The sequence below is a fragment of the Penaeus vannamei genome, chromosome 26 (genome assembly GCF_042767895.1).
Source record: "Penaeus vannamei isolate JL-2024 chromosome 26, ASM4276789v1, whole genome shotgun sequence".
NCBI classification, from domain to species: domain Eukaryota; kingdom Metazoa; phylum Arthropoda; class Malacostraca; order Decapoda; family Penaeidae; genus Penaeus; species Penaeus vannamei.
In genome coordinates, this window is record NC_091574.1 from 23,224,989 (window position 1) to 23,242,581 (window position 17,593).

Consider the following 17,593-nt stretch of genomic DNA (forward strand, 5'->3'; position numbering starts at 1 on the left):
TCTCCCTCTTCCTCCCCCCCTCTCTCTCTCTCTCTCTCCCCTCTTCCTCCTCCCCCTCTCTCTCTCTCACTCTCACTCTTCCTCCCCCTCTCTCTCTCTCTCTCTCCCTCTTCCTCCCCCTCTCTCTCTCCCTCTTCCTCCTCCCCCTCTCTCTCTCTCTCCCCTCTTCCTCCCCCCTCTCTCTCTCTCTCCCCTCTTCCTCCCCCCCTCTCTCTCTCTCTCTCTCCCTCTTCCCCCCCCCTCTCTCTCTCTCTCCCTCTTCCTCCCCCCCTCTCTCTCTCTCTCCCTCTTCCCCTCCCCCTCTCTCTCTCTCTCCTCCCTCTTCCTCCCCCTCTCTCTCTCTCTCTCCCCTCTTCCCTCCCCCCTCTCTCTCTCTCTCTCCCTTCTTCCTCCCCCCCCTCTCTCTCTCTCTCTCCTCCCTCTTCCTCCCCCCCTCTCTCTCTCTCTCCCCCCTCTTCCTCCCCCTCTCTCTCTCTCTCTCCCCTCTCCCCCCCCTCTCTCTCTCCCTCTTCCTCCCCCTCTCTCTCTCTCCCCTCTCCTCCCTCCTCTCTCTCTCTCCTCCCCTCTTCCTCCTCTCCCCTCCGTCTCTCTCTCTCTCCCTCTCTCCTTCTCTCTCTCTCTCTCTCTCTCTCTCTCTCTCTCTCTCTCTCTCTCTCTCTCTCTCTCTCTCTTTCTCTCTCTCTCTCTCTCTCTCTCTCTCTCTCCCCCTTCCTCTCTCTCTCTCTCTCTTTCCCCCTCTCTCTCCCTCTCCCCTCTCCCCCCACTCTCTCTCACTTTGTCTCCTCTCCTTTCTCCCCTTTTGCCTCCGCACAAGTTTCTCATAAATCATAAATTCTCGGATGCATTCTCATGTTTCGTGACATGGAAATCGGAGGTGAAAATTCCGTATTAACTAATAAAGAAAGGTGGATGATTAATTGATTAATAGGAGTTTGAAAGGAAAACATTTGGCATGAAAACAAAATTGATGGCTGCAGGTCTTCGTGCCACAGACTCCGAATATGCGTCGTGTTTTTACGGGCTAGGAATATAAGCAAATGGTGCGCTCAAGACATAATTAACTGGATCTTGAGCCATCGTAATCTGAGGAACCTGAGGATTTGCGTACCCACCCTTGAAGTGGCCGGAATTCCCTATACAGCTGTTTATATATATATATATATATATATATATATATATATATATATATATATATATATATATATATATATATATATATAATTATTTTTTTAACCAAGGCTGGGTGTGGACAGCGTTTTTTTTGTTTTGTTTTGTTTTGCATGGGGGGCTCGCTAGGTGTGTGTTTGTGTTTACGTGCTGTGAATGAATGTTTGTTGAATGGCTTGTAAACTAAGGCGAAAAGGAGAACATTTAAGATTACACAGGCGAGAATATCACTCCTGCAAGGCGAAGGTTTAGCGATTATCAGAGCGAATAGTGATGATACTGTAGCAGGTAAAATGATTCCTTGGCATATGTAAAAAAAACAATCAGGGCTAAAAATGACGCCGATTGCCTTCCATCTTATACGAGTTGAATGGAATACCCATTATCGAGGATATGCGGCCTGCGCCCTCTGGAATCTGCTACGGTTGTATCTGAAATATGACATTGAAGCGGAGAGAGAGATCGCTACTACGGTTATGTAACGCGGGAATGAAAAACCTGTTGGTCAGTCCGTTTCTCCACGCGAGGCTTCGATTTTGGTATCATCATTATTATTATTATTTAGGTATCATTATTATTATTATTATTATTTAAACAGACATATTTGATTAATTTTGTCATGTTTGTCGCCATGCATTTCTCATTCGCGTGGTTATTAATGGCTTGTTTATTATTGACTTTCGAATTCGGCGCTTATTGCTAACTGACCGCCGTACCCGAACACACGGGGCTCGAGGCAGCGTTGTATGGCGATTCCTAGAAGTCTCCGCCGCGCTCTGAGACCTTATTGGTTCCGGAGGGCGATTTTTCGTCTTGCTGCAGCCAATGGTAGAGCCGCGATCGGGCGTTGCTTGAAATCAGCAGCGAGAGATGGAAGGGGTAAGATATTTTGCAATATGGAAATTTTTTTTTAAAGGGAACCTCGAAAGCTGTTTGATTGGCAAAAAAGTAAATTTCGCACAAAAAATGAATTCCTGTCCTTGCAAAAGGCGATCTACGATTGAATTACATTATTATTATTATTATTATTAATGATAATGATAATGATGTTATTATTATTACTATTATTATGATGATGATTATTTTTTATTATTATTTTTTTTATTATTATTTTTACAATCGGCTGTGCTATGTGGTTTTCAAATCTTAAAAGAAATAAAAGGAAGAAAAATAAAAAACTAGAAAGTTTAGGGTGCTTACTTATTTTTTGATAAGTACCACTTATAAAATATATATTACCCAGTGCTTTGGGATAAGTCGGATAAGTAGATGCACCGTAGATTATCTTGTCTGATATCGTTATCATTATTCTTGTATTGTCAATGCGAACACGGCCATTTAATCTCGCTATTAGAGCTGATATCACTTTTACACTAATTTGCTTCAATTAATCTAATCGTGTGGATATGCTTAGTACAAGAATTTGTGTCTTTATTGTTTCGTTATCATTAATCAGCTGTGCAGCCTACAGAGTGACGGTTAGTGAGTTTGAACGTTCCTCTTGATTCGCCTTGAAGCACGCTGTGTATGTTAATGAGTGTGATCTCCGCCCTGGTCATGTGACAGTGCCAAAAAGGACTCGTGAGTGACGGGGCTTGAGTCATATCCTGCACGTGAGTCCTTCGCCCCCGCCGCGCACTCGCTGCCTTGGCGCCCTGTTGCTGCCTCCTTCGTGTCCTCTTTGTATCTGTTCTGGTGCCTGTGTTGGTCTGTTTGTCTGCCCGTCTGTGGTGAGCTGTTTCTCTCTTTCTCTTTCTTTCTTTCTCTTTCTCTTTCTCTTTCTTTCTCTCTTTCTCTCTTTCTCTCTCTCTTTTTCTTTCTCTTTCTCTCTTTCTTTCTCTCTTTTTCTTTCTCTCTCTCTCTCTCTCTCTCTCTCTCTCTCTCTCTCTCTCTCTCTCTCTCTCTCTCTCTCTCTCTCTCTCTCTCTCTCTCTCTCTCTCTTTCTCTTTCTCTTTCTCTCTCTCTCTCTTTTGATCTCTCTCTCTCTTTCTTTTTTTCTCTTTCTTCTCTTTCTCTTTCTTTTTTTTCTCTTTCTTTTTCTCTCTCTGTTTCTGAAACGTATGGGTTGTGGGTTGGCCATGCTTATGGCTTCAGTGGCGATGCAGAGATTTACCAACACTGATTAGGACTTCTTTGGTCGCTACTACTTTGTTTTGTTTGGTGGATGGCACTGTTTTGTCAACCGCAGCTAAAGATGGTAGGAAAAGGAAAGATTTCTGGTAAGATATTTATTTATTTATTTATTTTTTGTTACTAGAAATAATGATGTACCATTTATTATCAATAGGAAAATCTGATTGGTGCCAGCAATGCTCTGTGTTAGTGAGAATACGTTGAGTGGAAGCGGAAAGGCCGCGGGAAAACAGGATAGACTTTATATCAAACAACTTTTAAGTATTAAAAGTCAACAAATGTGTTTGATGGAAATGGGTTTGCCTCCAGTGCAGGCATTGATTGCTGACGGACAGTTAACGCATGCAGTGCTGTTTATACTTGGTATTAGTGATTCCGCGTCTAGATTTATAAGAGATTTAATAGCCGGTGATGTTAATTAAAAGTATAGAGGAGATTTGATACGGACTGCATACAAAGATTAGGAATTTTACGTCAAGTAGACAGATCTTTTATAAACTGAGCTGACCGGATATGACATAAAAAGGGTGAAAGTTAACGAAATTCAACATATGGAACTTTACGTCAAGTAGACTAATCTTTGGTAAACTGAACATATGAAAGGGTGAGAGTGAAATGAAATTCTGCATATCTCTTCGGCTAGACTGCGAGTGAGCGTTCACTTCCTCGCACTGAAAGGGAGCGCTGCAACCGGCGCGGGAAGGAACGTGACCACTGGAATTGACCAGGTGTTGCGTTTGAACAATCTGTGACTTAGTGTGCCTTTTCGTTCACAAATTACTGTGTATTAGAGTGGGTTTGTTATTTTTTTTGTTATACCGGCAGTCTGGTTTGTGATTTTTTTTTTACATATTACCCATGGGCTCTCCGTAAGACCAACAAACAAAGTAACGCACCAAGTAAATAACAATCAATTGATGAGACTAAAATAAAACAAAAATGTATAATAGATAACGGTAAAAACATTAATAAACCCAATGTAATACACAAGACGGGACAAAAACATTAATAAACACATTGTAATATACAAGACGTGACGCATCTACCCAGCAATAATTTTAAATATAGTGAATTGAACTTGGAGTAGCTATATATATAGTAATAAAATAATGTAAATGAACGTTTGGGAGAAGAAAGATATAAATTTATCCTATTTACGGCATGAAATCCTTTAAAGTTGGTGAACAGAAGATTATACAAGTAAAAGCAATAGTTAAATAAAAATGTATCATAATTAACGGAATAGCAGGACTAAATACAGAGTTCTCTGCAATGCAAAATTTATTTAGCTTATATTAGATTAAGGTTGACTAATAAACAAATATTTTACTTTATAGAATATTGATGAAAAACATGTAAATAAGCATTTCGGAGAGGAAAAATGCCCACTTCATGTTGTTTACAGTAAAAATTAAATAAAAAAACAGTAAAGCTGGTGAACAAAATATGCAAATGAAATTTGGAAATAAAACTTTCTAAATCTAAATGCAACTTATTACTAAAGTCTTTGTATGAAATCGTACTCATAATCACGTTTATTTTCAAGGTTAATAGCACGACAGCAAATGCTTAACTCGTGTCAAGGTGACCTATTTCCCTTATTGCTAAAGGCCTATTGTTCCATGCTTTAGTTTGTCATGAAATATTGTACGTGATTTTGACTAAAATCTAACTGAATTAAGGCATATCTATCAATCTACAGTTTCTTAGGTTCTGATTAACATTCCGAAACCTAAGCAGTCCATTTTGTGATTGATGAACAGATGTGAAAACACTGTGGAAGTCGGTGAGTGTCTTGTTAGCTGAACAATACCACTTTAGAATGATTGCTTTGTATGTGACACAATGCAGATTATGGTAGAATCTTATGTTAGTGAAATTTTGTTTGGTTTTCTCTCTTATTTATTTGGTGGTCAAATAGTAGATGGTTTAAACGGAGGAAATGCTTGTTTGTGTTGAAAATTATGTAGTGGGACTCATTGCTGTTCACTTGTTAGGTGATGTCCAGTTATTGATGTTTTACCAGTTCAGTTACTAGCCAATTTAATAATTTAGTTTTATGCTTTCTCGAGATATACGTTAACGCTATTATCAAGAAATAGCACGTATAGAAATGGTTGCACTTAATGAGATCATTTATATATAGTGTAAAAAAAAAAAAAAAAAAAAAAAAAAAAAAAAAAAAAAAAAACAGGACCAAGTATGGACTGCTGAGGGACTACAATAACGAGGACTTTTTATAAATATGGTTAGAGTATTGACCTCGATTGTCTAAGTAAGAGTTGAACCTACTTATATATCCTCTAACACCACAATGGTTGAGTTTTCCTAAAAGAATTGAATGGTGTACTGCGTCAACTTTTTTTTCTTTATCCTGACAAAGGGTAAAATGTGTCCTAACAAACGCCTTATAGATATGATTTGTAGCAGTAATAGCATCTGCTTGTGAAGTATATTTTAGACCCCACCCTGAAATTTGGATATATTTAGGACACAAAAATCGACAAATGCAAATAATGTTTTAATATCGGTCTGACAACCTGCATTAAGCTCTTTATTTCCTGATTTCAACAACGGAAGAAATCTAGATATCCGTAGACTAGGAAATATTCCCGATCTTAGTCGACATGACATCGTAATGAGACGAGTTTTTATAGGGTAGGATAACAGTGATCCTGTCTCTCTAATCAACTTCATAGGAATTCCACCGTGTTTTGAGCTCAGTAAAGGCCTTTTCGACGTTATGGGAGGACATTCTACACACTCCCTATTTTTTGCAAGCGTGTTGGATTCTATTTGCTAACGTCTTGCCAACAATTGTAAAGTGTGAGTTAAGGTAGTTCGCTATGGCCAAGCGATCCGTCCGAATGCTTTATCAGTAGTGATGTGTGATGGGGAATCTTCGATCTTCTTACAAGGATGCCATTTCACATTCTAGATGACTTTGCTGCTTCCGACACATCCGTTAAACTGCTCAGTATAATAATTTTATGACACTGAATTATTCTCGTTATATCGCGATATCCAGCTTGAGTAATGGGCTATTTTGAAGATTTATTTAGTTTTTTTCCTGCTCTAAGATTTTCAGTGACTTGTAATCTAAGACTTATTTAACGTCGTTTGCTACAGCGTATTTATACTTTAAGGGGAAAACCTTCCTGGGGAAAGCATTGAAAAGAAACGAAAAGTTATGACAAGCAACATTTGCTCCATGAAATTCTTTCAATCATTTTCTGAAAGTTTTCTATATTCGTCACTGTCAGTGGTATTTGTAGCATATTCGTTTTAGGCAGGAATTGGAAAAGGGATCTGATTTGACACAAGATGCTCCCCTCGTCACAAAATCGCCAAATTAATGACTCGTATAAGGTCATTCTGTTGTGGTTATTTCACGCGTTGGCGTAGTGGTGTTAAAATATAATTTCGAATTCAGCAGTGATGTAAAATATACATTTCATTAGTTTGTCTGTCAGAGAGAGAGAGAGAGAGAGAGAGAGAGAGAGAGAGAGAGAGAGAGAGAGAGAGAATGTGTGTGCGCGCGCGGGTGTGCTTGCGTGCGTTGTCTGTCTTGTTTTCTTCTTCCCCTTCCCTGTATCTCTCTCTCCCTGCTCCCTTCTCCTGATATATTCCCTCCATTTTTAATTTGTCTTGGTTTTTATTTCCTCGCTCGGCCCATGACAGTCCCTTCCTCCCCAGGTCGACGGAAGTGTCCCGCAATATGGGTAAATACGACTACTCGGTGCTGTGCCGCCACTGCGACGAGGAGACGCCGGACCCGGTCCCGTGCCAGCTGTCAGGTCAGTCAGTCCTGTCACTCTAGGCTTCGTGCTTCGGTAGAGTATGGTTGCGCATGTTGTTTACGTATCCTTTGTATAGGACGCTTTGGTACCCGTCTCCAGTCGGATCTGTTTTCATTGACTCGGTAGTTTAAAAGCATATATTTCCCAAACCTTGTTTATAGCCAACATTGGGCAGCGCCCTGCTTCTTCCTCACTTCGGTTTCCTAATATGGTTCTAGGCCAGCACGTCGATCTGTCATTATTCCCAACGAGAATTGACATCCCCATCCCTTGTCGGGCCTCGCATCTGCATAGAAGCCATTGCAAGGGACTTCATTCTCTCTCCTTCCGTGTATCTCATTTTTTACTCGCATAACTATTCCCGAGTCCTTGCCGCTCCGTTATCCACTTCCTGGTAAAGACCCTTACTTGATAGAACCAATTTTTTTCGTATGTTAAATTTGTATAACTGTTAGTCCTCCCTTGCGACCTGTCCCTCTAGGTTATCTGACTGTCTCCCTTTCTTCACCTCGGCGATTCCTATCCCCCACTCGAGCTATTCCTATCCCAGATAATTGGTCTCGGCCAAATCGGAGTTTTCTCACCTTGTGGAAAGGTATGAATGAGAACGAATATCGATTATATCTTCGTCAGAAATACATCTCTTGTATGGTGAAGATATTCGTTCTCATTCATACCTTTCCACATTTGTCAACATGGTCACGGTTCATTTTCTCACCTCCCCTTTTTGTCCCTTTCTTTTGCTTAGGAACTCCCCCGGAATGGCTGAAGGGTCGCTTGGTGTACAACGGGCCGGGGCTAACCAAGGTCGGCCAGAACGAGTACCGACACGCTTTCGACGCCTCGGCCATCCTGCAGAAGTGAGTGTTGTCAGAGGGAGAGGGAGGGGGCGGTGTGGGAATCCTGTCTTTGAGAAATAAATGCACATAAATAAACAAGTGTCAAGGAACTGCTTGAGAGTGAGACCCAATAGTTCCGAGTGGCCGTTCCCTGGCTGAGTCCCTCTCCCTGCCGTGTCTCCAGGTTCGAGATCGAGGACGGCCAGGTGAACTACAGCAGCCGCTTCATTCGGTCCAAGACCTACGAGCAGAACCAGGCAGCGGGAGCCATCACCAGAGCCGAATTCGGTACCCCGGCGCCTGCCTCGAAGGGCATGTTCTCAAGGTCAGTAGCAGACCGTCCTGGCTGTCGATCTTTGCCTTGTTTTGTGGTTATCTGGCGTTCGTTCTGGCTCCAAACAAGGGTCTCGGGCCGTCAGCGTCTGCAGCGACTTGGGGTCCTTGGAGGTTGGTCTCGTGGGACAGGAATCGAGGCCGTCTGGGATCCACTCCGCTCGTCCTGTCTGCTGTCATCATGCGAGTCTTCCATCACTTTTGCAATGCCCGCGTCATGATGATCATAAATAATTATCCAAGAGTTAAGGGCGTAATTGTTATTGTTCACGGCCGAGGTCAGAAGCATAAACATTCTCAGTTTTCAGTTCAGGAACGACACAAAGTAGCACGTTTAATAACGGTTCTGCCACTCAGAGATACTAATTTCAGGAGGGGCATCAAAACCATCGCCGTCATGCCAGAATTCGGAATAAGATCTGGTACGGCTTCAGTCCTTCCCCGCCGTCGGCCTTGCCAGGAGGATGAACCCATTAAGGCTAGAGTTCAAGGTCGATGGCGCAAGCACCAAAGACTCTTCATCCATTCTTCATTTTCCCCTCTCTTCTCCGGGCCTTTCAGCCTCCCCTCTCCCCGAAAACAATCCATTTTCCTTCCCCTCAGATTCCTGGATGCAATGGACCCCGAGAAGATGTTTTCCGACAACGCACTCGTGTCTGTGGTCAACATCGGGCCACAGCACTACGCCATGTGCGAGACGCCCTTCATGCTGCAAGTTAACACGCAGAGCCTAGAGACAGAGGAAAGGGTAAGATGTTTTTTTTTCTCTTGGTATTTGTAAGAGAGAAAAATAAGTGTAAAAAAATCACTGGTATATGTACTGATTTTTTTTTAAGTGCTTAACCACATCCTTATCTAGATGAATCAATTTCTTTCGGTCAGGACATTAGCGACACAAACATGTTATAGCTGAACGACTCTTATATAAACCACTTGGTTACTATTATGCAAGGGGGGGGGGAGGGGGGAGGGGCAACATACCGCGGTAAACCTGTAAGTATATATCCAACTTGTTCCTGCTTTGCCTTAGTCTCCCCTTCGTGGTCTCGCTTTGTCTAAACATCCCCTGCGTCTTCATTTTCTTCCATTTGTCTTATACCCCTTTCGTGTTTTATTTTTTTCGGTTTGTCTTATACCCCTTTCGTTTTTTCCCTGTTTGTTAAAATACTCATTTCGTGTGTATTTTTTCCAGTTGTCTTAATACCCCTTTCGTCTTTTCTTCCATTTTTCTTAATACCCCTTTCGTGTTTATTTTTTCCCTCAGATCAACGTGAACAAGAAGCACGGGCTGATGACGCAGAGCCCCCACCCCATCATAGCCAGCGACGGGGTCTACACGGTGGGACAGGGCGTGGGGGTGACGGGGCCCAAGTACAGCATCCTCAGATACCCCCTGGACGGTAGGCGTGTCTTTGCTCTTCTCGGGGTCTGTCTGTCTGTCTGTCTGTCTGTCTGTCTGTCTGTCTGTCTGTCTGTCTGTCTGTCTGTCTGTCTGTCTGTCTGTCTGTCTTTCTTTTTTGATGTCTTTCTCTCGTTCGTTCTCTTTTGATTTTTCTCGTTCATTTTCTTTTAATCTCATTCCCTCTCTTTTCTCTTTTGATCTCTCTCTCTCTCTTTTAATCACTCTCTCTCTCTCTTTTAATCACTCTCTCTCTCTCTCTTTTAATCACTCTCTCTCTCTCTCTTTTAATCACTCTCTCTCTCTCTCTCTTTTAATCACTCTCTCTCTCTCTCTCTCTCTTTTAATCCCTCTCTCTCTCTCTCTCTCTCTCTTTTAATCACTCTCTCTCTCTCTCTTTTAATCACTCTCTCTCTCTCTCTCTTTTAATCACTCTCTCTCTCTCTCTCTTTTAATCACTCTCTCTCTCTTTATCTCTCTCTCTCTCTCTTTATCTCTCTCTCTCTCTCTCTCTCTCTCTCTCTCTCTCTCTCTCTCTCTCTCTCTCTCTCTCTCTCTCTCTCTCTCTCTCTCTCTCTCTCTCTTTGTGCATGTGTCTTGTCAATATCTGCGACTCTTTCTTCGTTCTCCCACCTCCGACGTATCAGTTGTCTAATATAGGACGACTTTTCCTTGTGGACAGGTAATTTGAAACAAGGAAAAATCGTGGCATCAGTGCCTGCCAGATGGAGGTTGTCCCCGGCGTACATGCACTCAATGGCCATGACAGAGAATTACGCCATCTTGATCGAGCAGCCTCTGGCCGTGTCCCTCTCCGAGCTCTTGAGTGACATTGTGAGCAACGCGCCTTTTATCGATGGGCTGAAGTGGCACAACGAACCGGTAAGTAAATAGGAGTGGATTGATTTCGCTTTAGTTCAGTTTTCTTTAAAGAAAATGCGCTTGTGGAATACTCGGAGAGGGAATTAAAAAAGAGGGCTTTGAATCTTACTTCATGCGTTGTCGTTTCCTCCAGGTGCTCATCCATGTGGTCGACAGACAGACTTGGAAGCACGTGAAGACGAGATACGTGACAGACCCGTTCTTCTTCATGCATGTGGCCAATGCCTATGAGGAAGGCGACCATATCATCATGGATATTCCTACATACAAGGACGCCACAATCCTGCACAACATGTTCATCAGCACACTGAGAGTGAGTAGAGTTTTGTTAATAAAGGATTTGCTCCTCATCCACCCCCCCTCGATGAATTTGGCCGGGAACGTGTCCAGGACGGGCATTAATCCTCCTCATCCTTGCAGGAACAAAGGGGGAAAAATTCTCCCGAGTTCGTGGAATCCTTCAGGTCCGAGCTGCACCGCCTCGTGGTCCCGGTCAACACCAAGGGGAAGGAGAAGCTCATCACACTCCAGGGAACTTCCTGCACTGCCAACTGGTCAGGCCAAGAGGTAAGAGTTCGGTCTTTGGGACTTCTTGAAGAAAAGGTTTATATAGAACAGCTGTTTGGAAACGTCCAGGCCAATCTGTCCATAGAAAACAAATTTGATGTACGCGATATTGCAAACCATAAATTGTGGTTTTCTGAACTTGAACTCATAATTCGTATGAAAGTTCTGTTTAATGCCTGATGAAAGCCTATATCTTTGCAGTATTAATTATTCGGATGAGTTGGTCATCTAGAGGACAGAAGCTGTACAGTTTGAACATTTGAACGACTATAGCCCATATAATATAATTGTAATATATATTATATGATTTAATATAGTCTGATATCCTATAAATTATATGTCTAGTATAATATGACATGATATAGGCTTATTATAAAAAAGTATGACATACCAAATGTAATATAACATACGATATATTGATATAATATAATGTACAATATAAAGGAATCTGTATTCAGTAGCATGCAAATAACTGTATCTTTTGTGTGCTTACAAACAATGTATCTTTTGTGTGCTTACAAACAAGGATGATATACACGTAAGTAGTTCTGAGATATTTCACAACCTTAATCTTCTTAGTATTAGTAGCGGCAAAGAGAGAGATTGACCTCAGGAAGGAGGAAGCTGGATTTTAAAAATGTGCATAAACACAAGCCCACGGGCACATGAACAAGCCCAGGCCCGCACACACGCACAAACGTATACGCTTACAAATTGAAGCACGAACACACAAACACAAACGAAAGCACACGAGCGCTCACGGAAAAATCCACGCACAAATACAAACGCACGCGCAAACAAACAAACGAAAGTGCACATGCACACAAAAACAATCACACGCGCACTCAAAAACAATCACGAACACAAACAATCACATGCGCACACAAACAATCACACGCGCACACAAACAATCACACGCGCACACAAACAATCACACGCGCACACAAACAATCACACGCGCACACAAACAATCACACGCGCACACAAACAATCACACGCGCACACAAACAATCACACGCGCACACAAACAATCACACGCGCACACAAACAATCACACGCACACATGAAAACAATCACACGCACACATGAAAACAATCACACGCGCACACATGAAAACAATCACACGCGCACACATGAAAACAATCACACGCACACATGAAAACAATCACACGCACACATGAAAACAATCACACGCGCACACATGAAAACAATCACACGCGCACATGAAAACAATCACACGCGCACACATGAAAACAATCACACGCGCACACATGAAAACAATCACACGCGCACACATGAAAACAATCACACGCGCACATGAAAACAATCACACGCGCACACATGAAAACAATCACACGCGCACATGAAAACAATCACACGCGCACACATGAAAACAATCACACGCGCACACATGAAAACAATCACACGCGCACACATGAAAACAATCACACGCGCACACATGAAAACAATCACACGCGCACATGAAAACAATCACACGCGCACACATGAAAACAATCACACGCGCACACATGAAAACAATCACACGCGCACATGAAAACAATCACACGCGCACACATGAAAACAATCACACGCGCACACATGAAAACAATCACACGCGCACATGAAAACAATCACACGCGCACACATGAAAACAATCACACGCGCACATGAAAACAATCACACGCGCACACATGAAAACAATCACACGCGCACATGAAAACAATCACACGCGCACACATGAAAACAATCACACGCGCACACATGAAAACAATCACACGCGCACACATGAAAACAATCACACGCGCACACATGAAAACAATCACACGCGCACACATGAAAACAATCACACGCGCACACATGAAAACAATCACACGCGCACACATGAAAACAATCACACGCGCACATGAAAACAATCACACGCGCACATGAAAACAATCACACGCGCACACATGAAAACAATCACACGCGCACACATGAAAACAATCACACGCGCACATGAAAACAATCACACGCGCACACATGAAAACAATCACACGCGCACATGAAAACAATCACACGCGCACACATGAAAACAATCACACGCGCACACATGAAAACAATCACACGCGCACACATGAAAACAATCACACGCGCACACATGAAAACAATCACACGCGCACACATGAAAACAATCACACGCGCACACATGAAAACAATCACACGCGCACACATGAAAACAATCACACGCGCACACATGAAAACAATCACACGCGCACATGAAAACAATCACACGCGCACATGAAAACAATCACACGCGCACACATGAAAACAATCACACGCGCACACATGAAAACAATCACACGCGCACACATGAAAACAATCACACGCGCACATGAAAACAATCACACGCGCACACATGAAAACAATCACACGCGCACATGAAAACAATCACACGCGCACACATGAAAACAATCACACGCGCACACATGAAAACAATCACACGCGCACACATGAAAACAATCACACGCGCACACATGAAAACAATCACACGCGCACATGAAAACAATCACACGCGCACACATGAAAACAATCACACGCGCACATGAAAACAATCACACGCGCACACATGAAAACAATCACACGCGCACACATGAAAACAATCACACGCGCACACATGAAAACAATCACACGCGCACACATGAAAACAATCACACGCGCATACATGAAAACAATCACACGCGCACATGAAAACAATCACACGCGCACACATGAAAACAATCACACGCGCACATGAAAACAATCACACGCGCACACATGAAAACAATCACACGCGCACACATGAAAACAATCACACGCGCACATGAAAACAATTACTCCCTCACATACAAAAATAAACACAAACGCAAACGCACGCACACGCAAACGCAACCCCCCCCCACACACACACATACACATGAACACACACAGTATATACATTAATTCATTTTAAATCTTTCATATAGAATTAAAAAAAAAATATGGGATACCAACTGAGATGATTTGTGGGTGATAAATCGAATTGTGCTCTTATGTTAAAAAAAATATATACATTTCTGACAGTTCAAAACTCTGAAGCACAGATAATTGAGGTACCTTTACCCACACTACTTGAAAGCGATTATACCCCCCCCCCTCCCAACAGATCAGGTTAACAAGCGAGAAGCATAGAAACTTGAGGTACTTTTGCCCTTACTTAAAATCACTTGAACTTCTCTCAGGGCCACTCTAGAGACTTCGCATATCTAACTGAACTGATGAACTCCCCAACAGATCAGGTTAACGAGCGAGAAGCTGACGGAGTTTCCAATCGAGAACCCGTGCATCAACCCGAACAAGATGGCCTCCAAGCACAAGTACCTCTGGGCTATGGGGCCTAGTCCTGATGGCGGAGATTCAGGATTTGTAAGTTCAGATTTTTTGTGGATACTGGGATAATTGAAAGATTTTGAACTTTAAGGCTTTATCTCCTCTTTCCCCTTTCCTCCTTCCCTCATCCTCTTCCTACTCATCCCTCTCCTTTCCTGTGTCCCCCATCCTCTTCCTACTCATCCTTCCCCCTTCCTCTTCCTACTCCACGTCCTTTTCAAAACCGACTGCACATTTGGACGTTTATTTTTCTCTGTTATTCAAACACCTATCCGAGCACACTGACACTTGAACATGCATTTATACTCCATCCCTTTACCGTTTGTACTTGACTTATGGAATCAATTTATATATGTAAATTGTAACTGATGCCTGTGTTTTTCCCTCAGGTCATGAAGTTAGATGTAACATCTGGAGAGACCTGGAAGTTCTCCGAGGAGCATATATACTGTGCTGCTCCAGTGTTCATCAGCAGACCAGATGCTGTTGTGAGTAAACGTTTATCTCAGCAGCTGATGTGCAGTGTTACTGGAGTGATGCTTAGAGGAAATATGTAGTAGGCAATATACGTGTGCAGTCGCATAACACATTATTATTTTTTTCTGTACAGGAGGAAGATGATGGAGTAATTCTACTACAGTGTATAGATTCCATTGATGAAAAGAAAGCTTACCTGCTGATTCTCGACGCAGAAAATATGACCGAATTGTGCAGAGCAACAGTGCAGTCTCGTGCAACAGTGCCTATGCCGCTCCACGGACACTTCGTACCCTCAGCCAAACAGTGAATGACTGAGAGACTATAATGAAAGGTGCTAACTCTTGGCCTCCATTTTCAGAGTAGTTTGTACTTTCCATAGTGTTTTTGTGATCATTGAATATTTTTTTTAATAAGATGAGAGTATTATATGTGTTGTAATGCACCGAAAAATAGTAGATCCTCTATTGACCATAAGAAGGTTGAACGATGAGAGATAATAGATTACATAAAGGTAATTTATTCTTGAATATTAGAATGCATTACAATGTTTGCCTTGTGAGAGTTTCTATAAGCTTAAATAATTGCTCAAAGAGATGTCTAAGTTCTTGGCTAGATAAGCACAAAGAGATGGTGCAGGTAATAGTGATGATCAGAAAATATTACTAAATTTTATTGCTTTTTCTCTCTGTCCAGACCTACATCTAAATTTACTCCAGGACAAACAAGTCTTTTAAATTATTTAACAATATCAATGCTGGTCTTACTAAGTCTTGAAAGATACATACTTTTAAGGTATTATACATCTAGCATAACAAGAGCGTCATAGTTCAAGGAATATTAAGAGTATATATATATATTTCTATATTTTTACTCTTATCAGGAAGTAACACCTGACTGAGTAAGATAAAAGTGATGAAATTAAGATGAATGAAACGTTTTCTGTCAACTTGGCAAGAATGCTTTTTGTATTCAAATTTGTATTTTTGTTTTTGTGATGATTTGCGGGATTATACTGCTTTCAGTGTGTGAAATATTTGATAGTACTTACAAGTATATATTATGTTTGTATTCCTGTGAGAAAGCATAAGGTAGAGAGTTGAGTATGCTAATGCTTTTCACATGTCTCCTGATGAATATTTAAGAAGAAAAAAATCATACATTCAGAATGAATTTAAATGGACTGATTAATGAAATTCTGTTTAGCATCACTGCTCTTACAAAATAGCAAATGTTTTACTGATAATGCTGGGGCCAGTTTCAATGAAGAGAAATTACTTTTTTTTTTTTACAATAGCACATAGACTAAGTGGGATGTGTTAAGAATGTATTTGTAATCTAATTTTCCTTAAGGGGAAAGTAGGTGACTGGATATTTCTTGCCACAGGTAATATGAAGATAAATTTTAAGAGGACATTTAATTAAGAATTTGTGATTTAAAGAAGTGCAAGACAAATATTTTACATTCACAAATTATTACCTTTGTGTCTTTCAGTAGAATAAGGTCAGTTAAGAAAAGGAAGTAAGATAAAGAGAAAATATATATATATATAATCTGTTTTGTTGCATATTTCTGTGTATCTCTATTTTGATAATATCAGGAATAATGGATTGCATTTACTTTTTAAAATGTTATTGCTACCTAGTTGTGTGGAATTATGGTAATAAATCTTTATAAACAAATGCACATTTCTGTGTTCCAGAATTACCTTTAATGGCCTCATACACCTTGTGGTATTGTATCGATATTATATATACAGCCTCTTCAGGGACAACGTACTTTGCCTTAATCATGCTATGCTAAACTTGTTTGAATGTGGCAGTAGTGAAGACAAATCATTGTTTCCATAATAAATTTCATATAGAGGACGTTAAGCAGAGTATACTGAGGATTATCATATTTTCATTTAAGGAGTTGGAGGATATACCCCCCAAGCCTTGCTCGTTGTTGTGGGGGGAGCTAAGAGACGGAGAATGAGGCCCAAAGTTGGGGATCACCCCAACCCTCTAAATTATAGACCAGTTTTCGTGACACACAGGTCACATGATGAATCAAAAAGAATTATACACAGAAGCCTATATGACTTTACACCCTCTAAGAGTGGATGTTGCATCAGAATTCCATCTAGATGGCTTGATGCAAAATAAGAGTTTAAAACAATATTAAGATATTTTCCCATGTTCAAATAAATTAAACATGAAAATTACTGAAACCATCCTGGTGTGAACTGATATGATGTGGTAGGCTGATCGTCATCGCTACGGAAATTTCACCCGTGTCACGTCAGCTGGTGTTCGAACTGGGCATCACCAAAGGCAGAGCCGTAGTCCCATAGAGTGAATTTAAACCTTTATCCCTGCGCCACACTCACTATGTACTGTATAATTTTCAGATAAATCAAGAGTACAGGTTTAACGTCGCATTTTCTTAAGTTACATTTTCTATAAAGAGAAGCGGGTGCATTTTATGTTGTTGAATGATGTTACATTATTGGCTTGGTAATGTATTTATTGTATATTGTTTTAAGCAGTGTAATAAAAAGAAAGTAATACTTGGAATCTTATAATCACCAGACTGTGATCCTACGCAATGAAACTGTAACCTAATATTT

At 41.3% G+C, this 17,593-nt stretch overlaps 1 protein-coding gene across 3 annotated transcripts in view; it reads left to right on the forward strand.

Annotated features, from left to right (window-relative positions):
* The window catches only part of LOC113821294 (carotenoid isomerooxygenase), a 26,134-nt gene extending 9,470 nt beyond the window's left edge, over nt 1-16,664 (forward strand). For 2 of the 3 annotated variants that reach the window (XM_070140182.1, XM_070140183.1), the window contains exons 2-12: nt 6,997-7,097; nt 7,849-7,960; nt 8,124-8,264; nt 8,876-9,020; nt 9,537-9,672; nt 10,354-10,553; nt 10,687-10,866; nt 10,974-11,120; nt 14,409-14,540; nt 14,894-14,992; nt 15,115-16,664. In XM_070140182.1, coding sequence (XP_069996283.1) covers nt 6,997-7,097; nt 7,849-7,960; nt 8,124-8,264; nt 8,876-9,020; nt 9,537-9,672; nt 10,354-10,553; nt 10,687-10,866; nt 10,974-11,120; nt 14,409-14,540; nt 14,894-14,992; nt 15,115-15,291 — 1,570 coding nt within the window. In that variant the 3' untranslated portion in view covers nt 15,292-16,664. Of the gene's footprint in view, nt 1-3,224; nt 3,387-6,996; nt 7,098-7,848; nt 7,961-8,123; nt 8,265-8,875; nt 9,021-9,536; nt 9,673-10,353; nt 10,554-10,686; nt 10,867-10,973; nt 11,121-14,408; nt 14,541-14,893; nt 14,993-15,114 lie in introns of those variants that run through there. The other variant, XM_070140184.1, reaches the window with a different exon arrangement.
* Nucleotides 16,665-17,593: the final 929 nt, after the last annotated feature.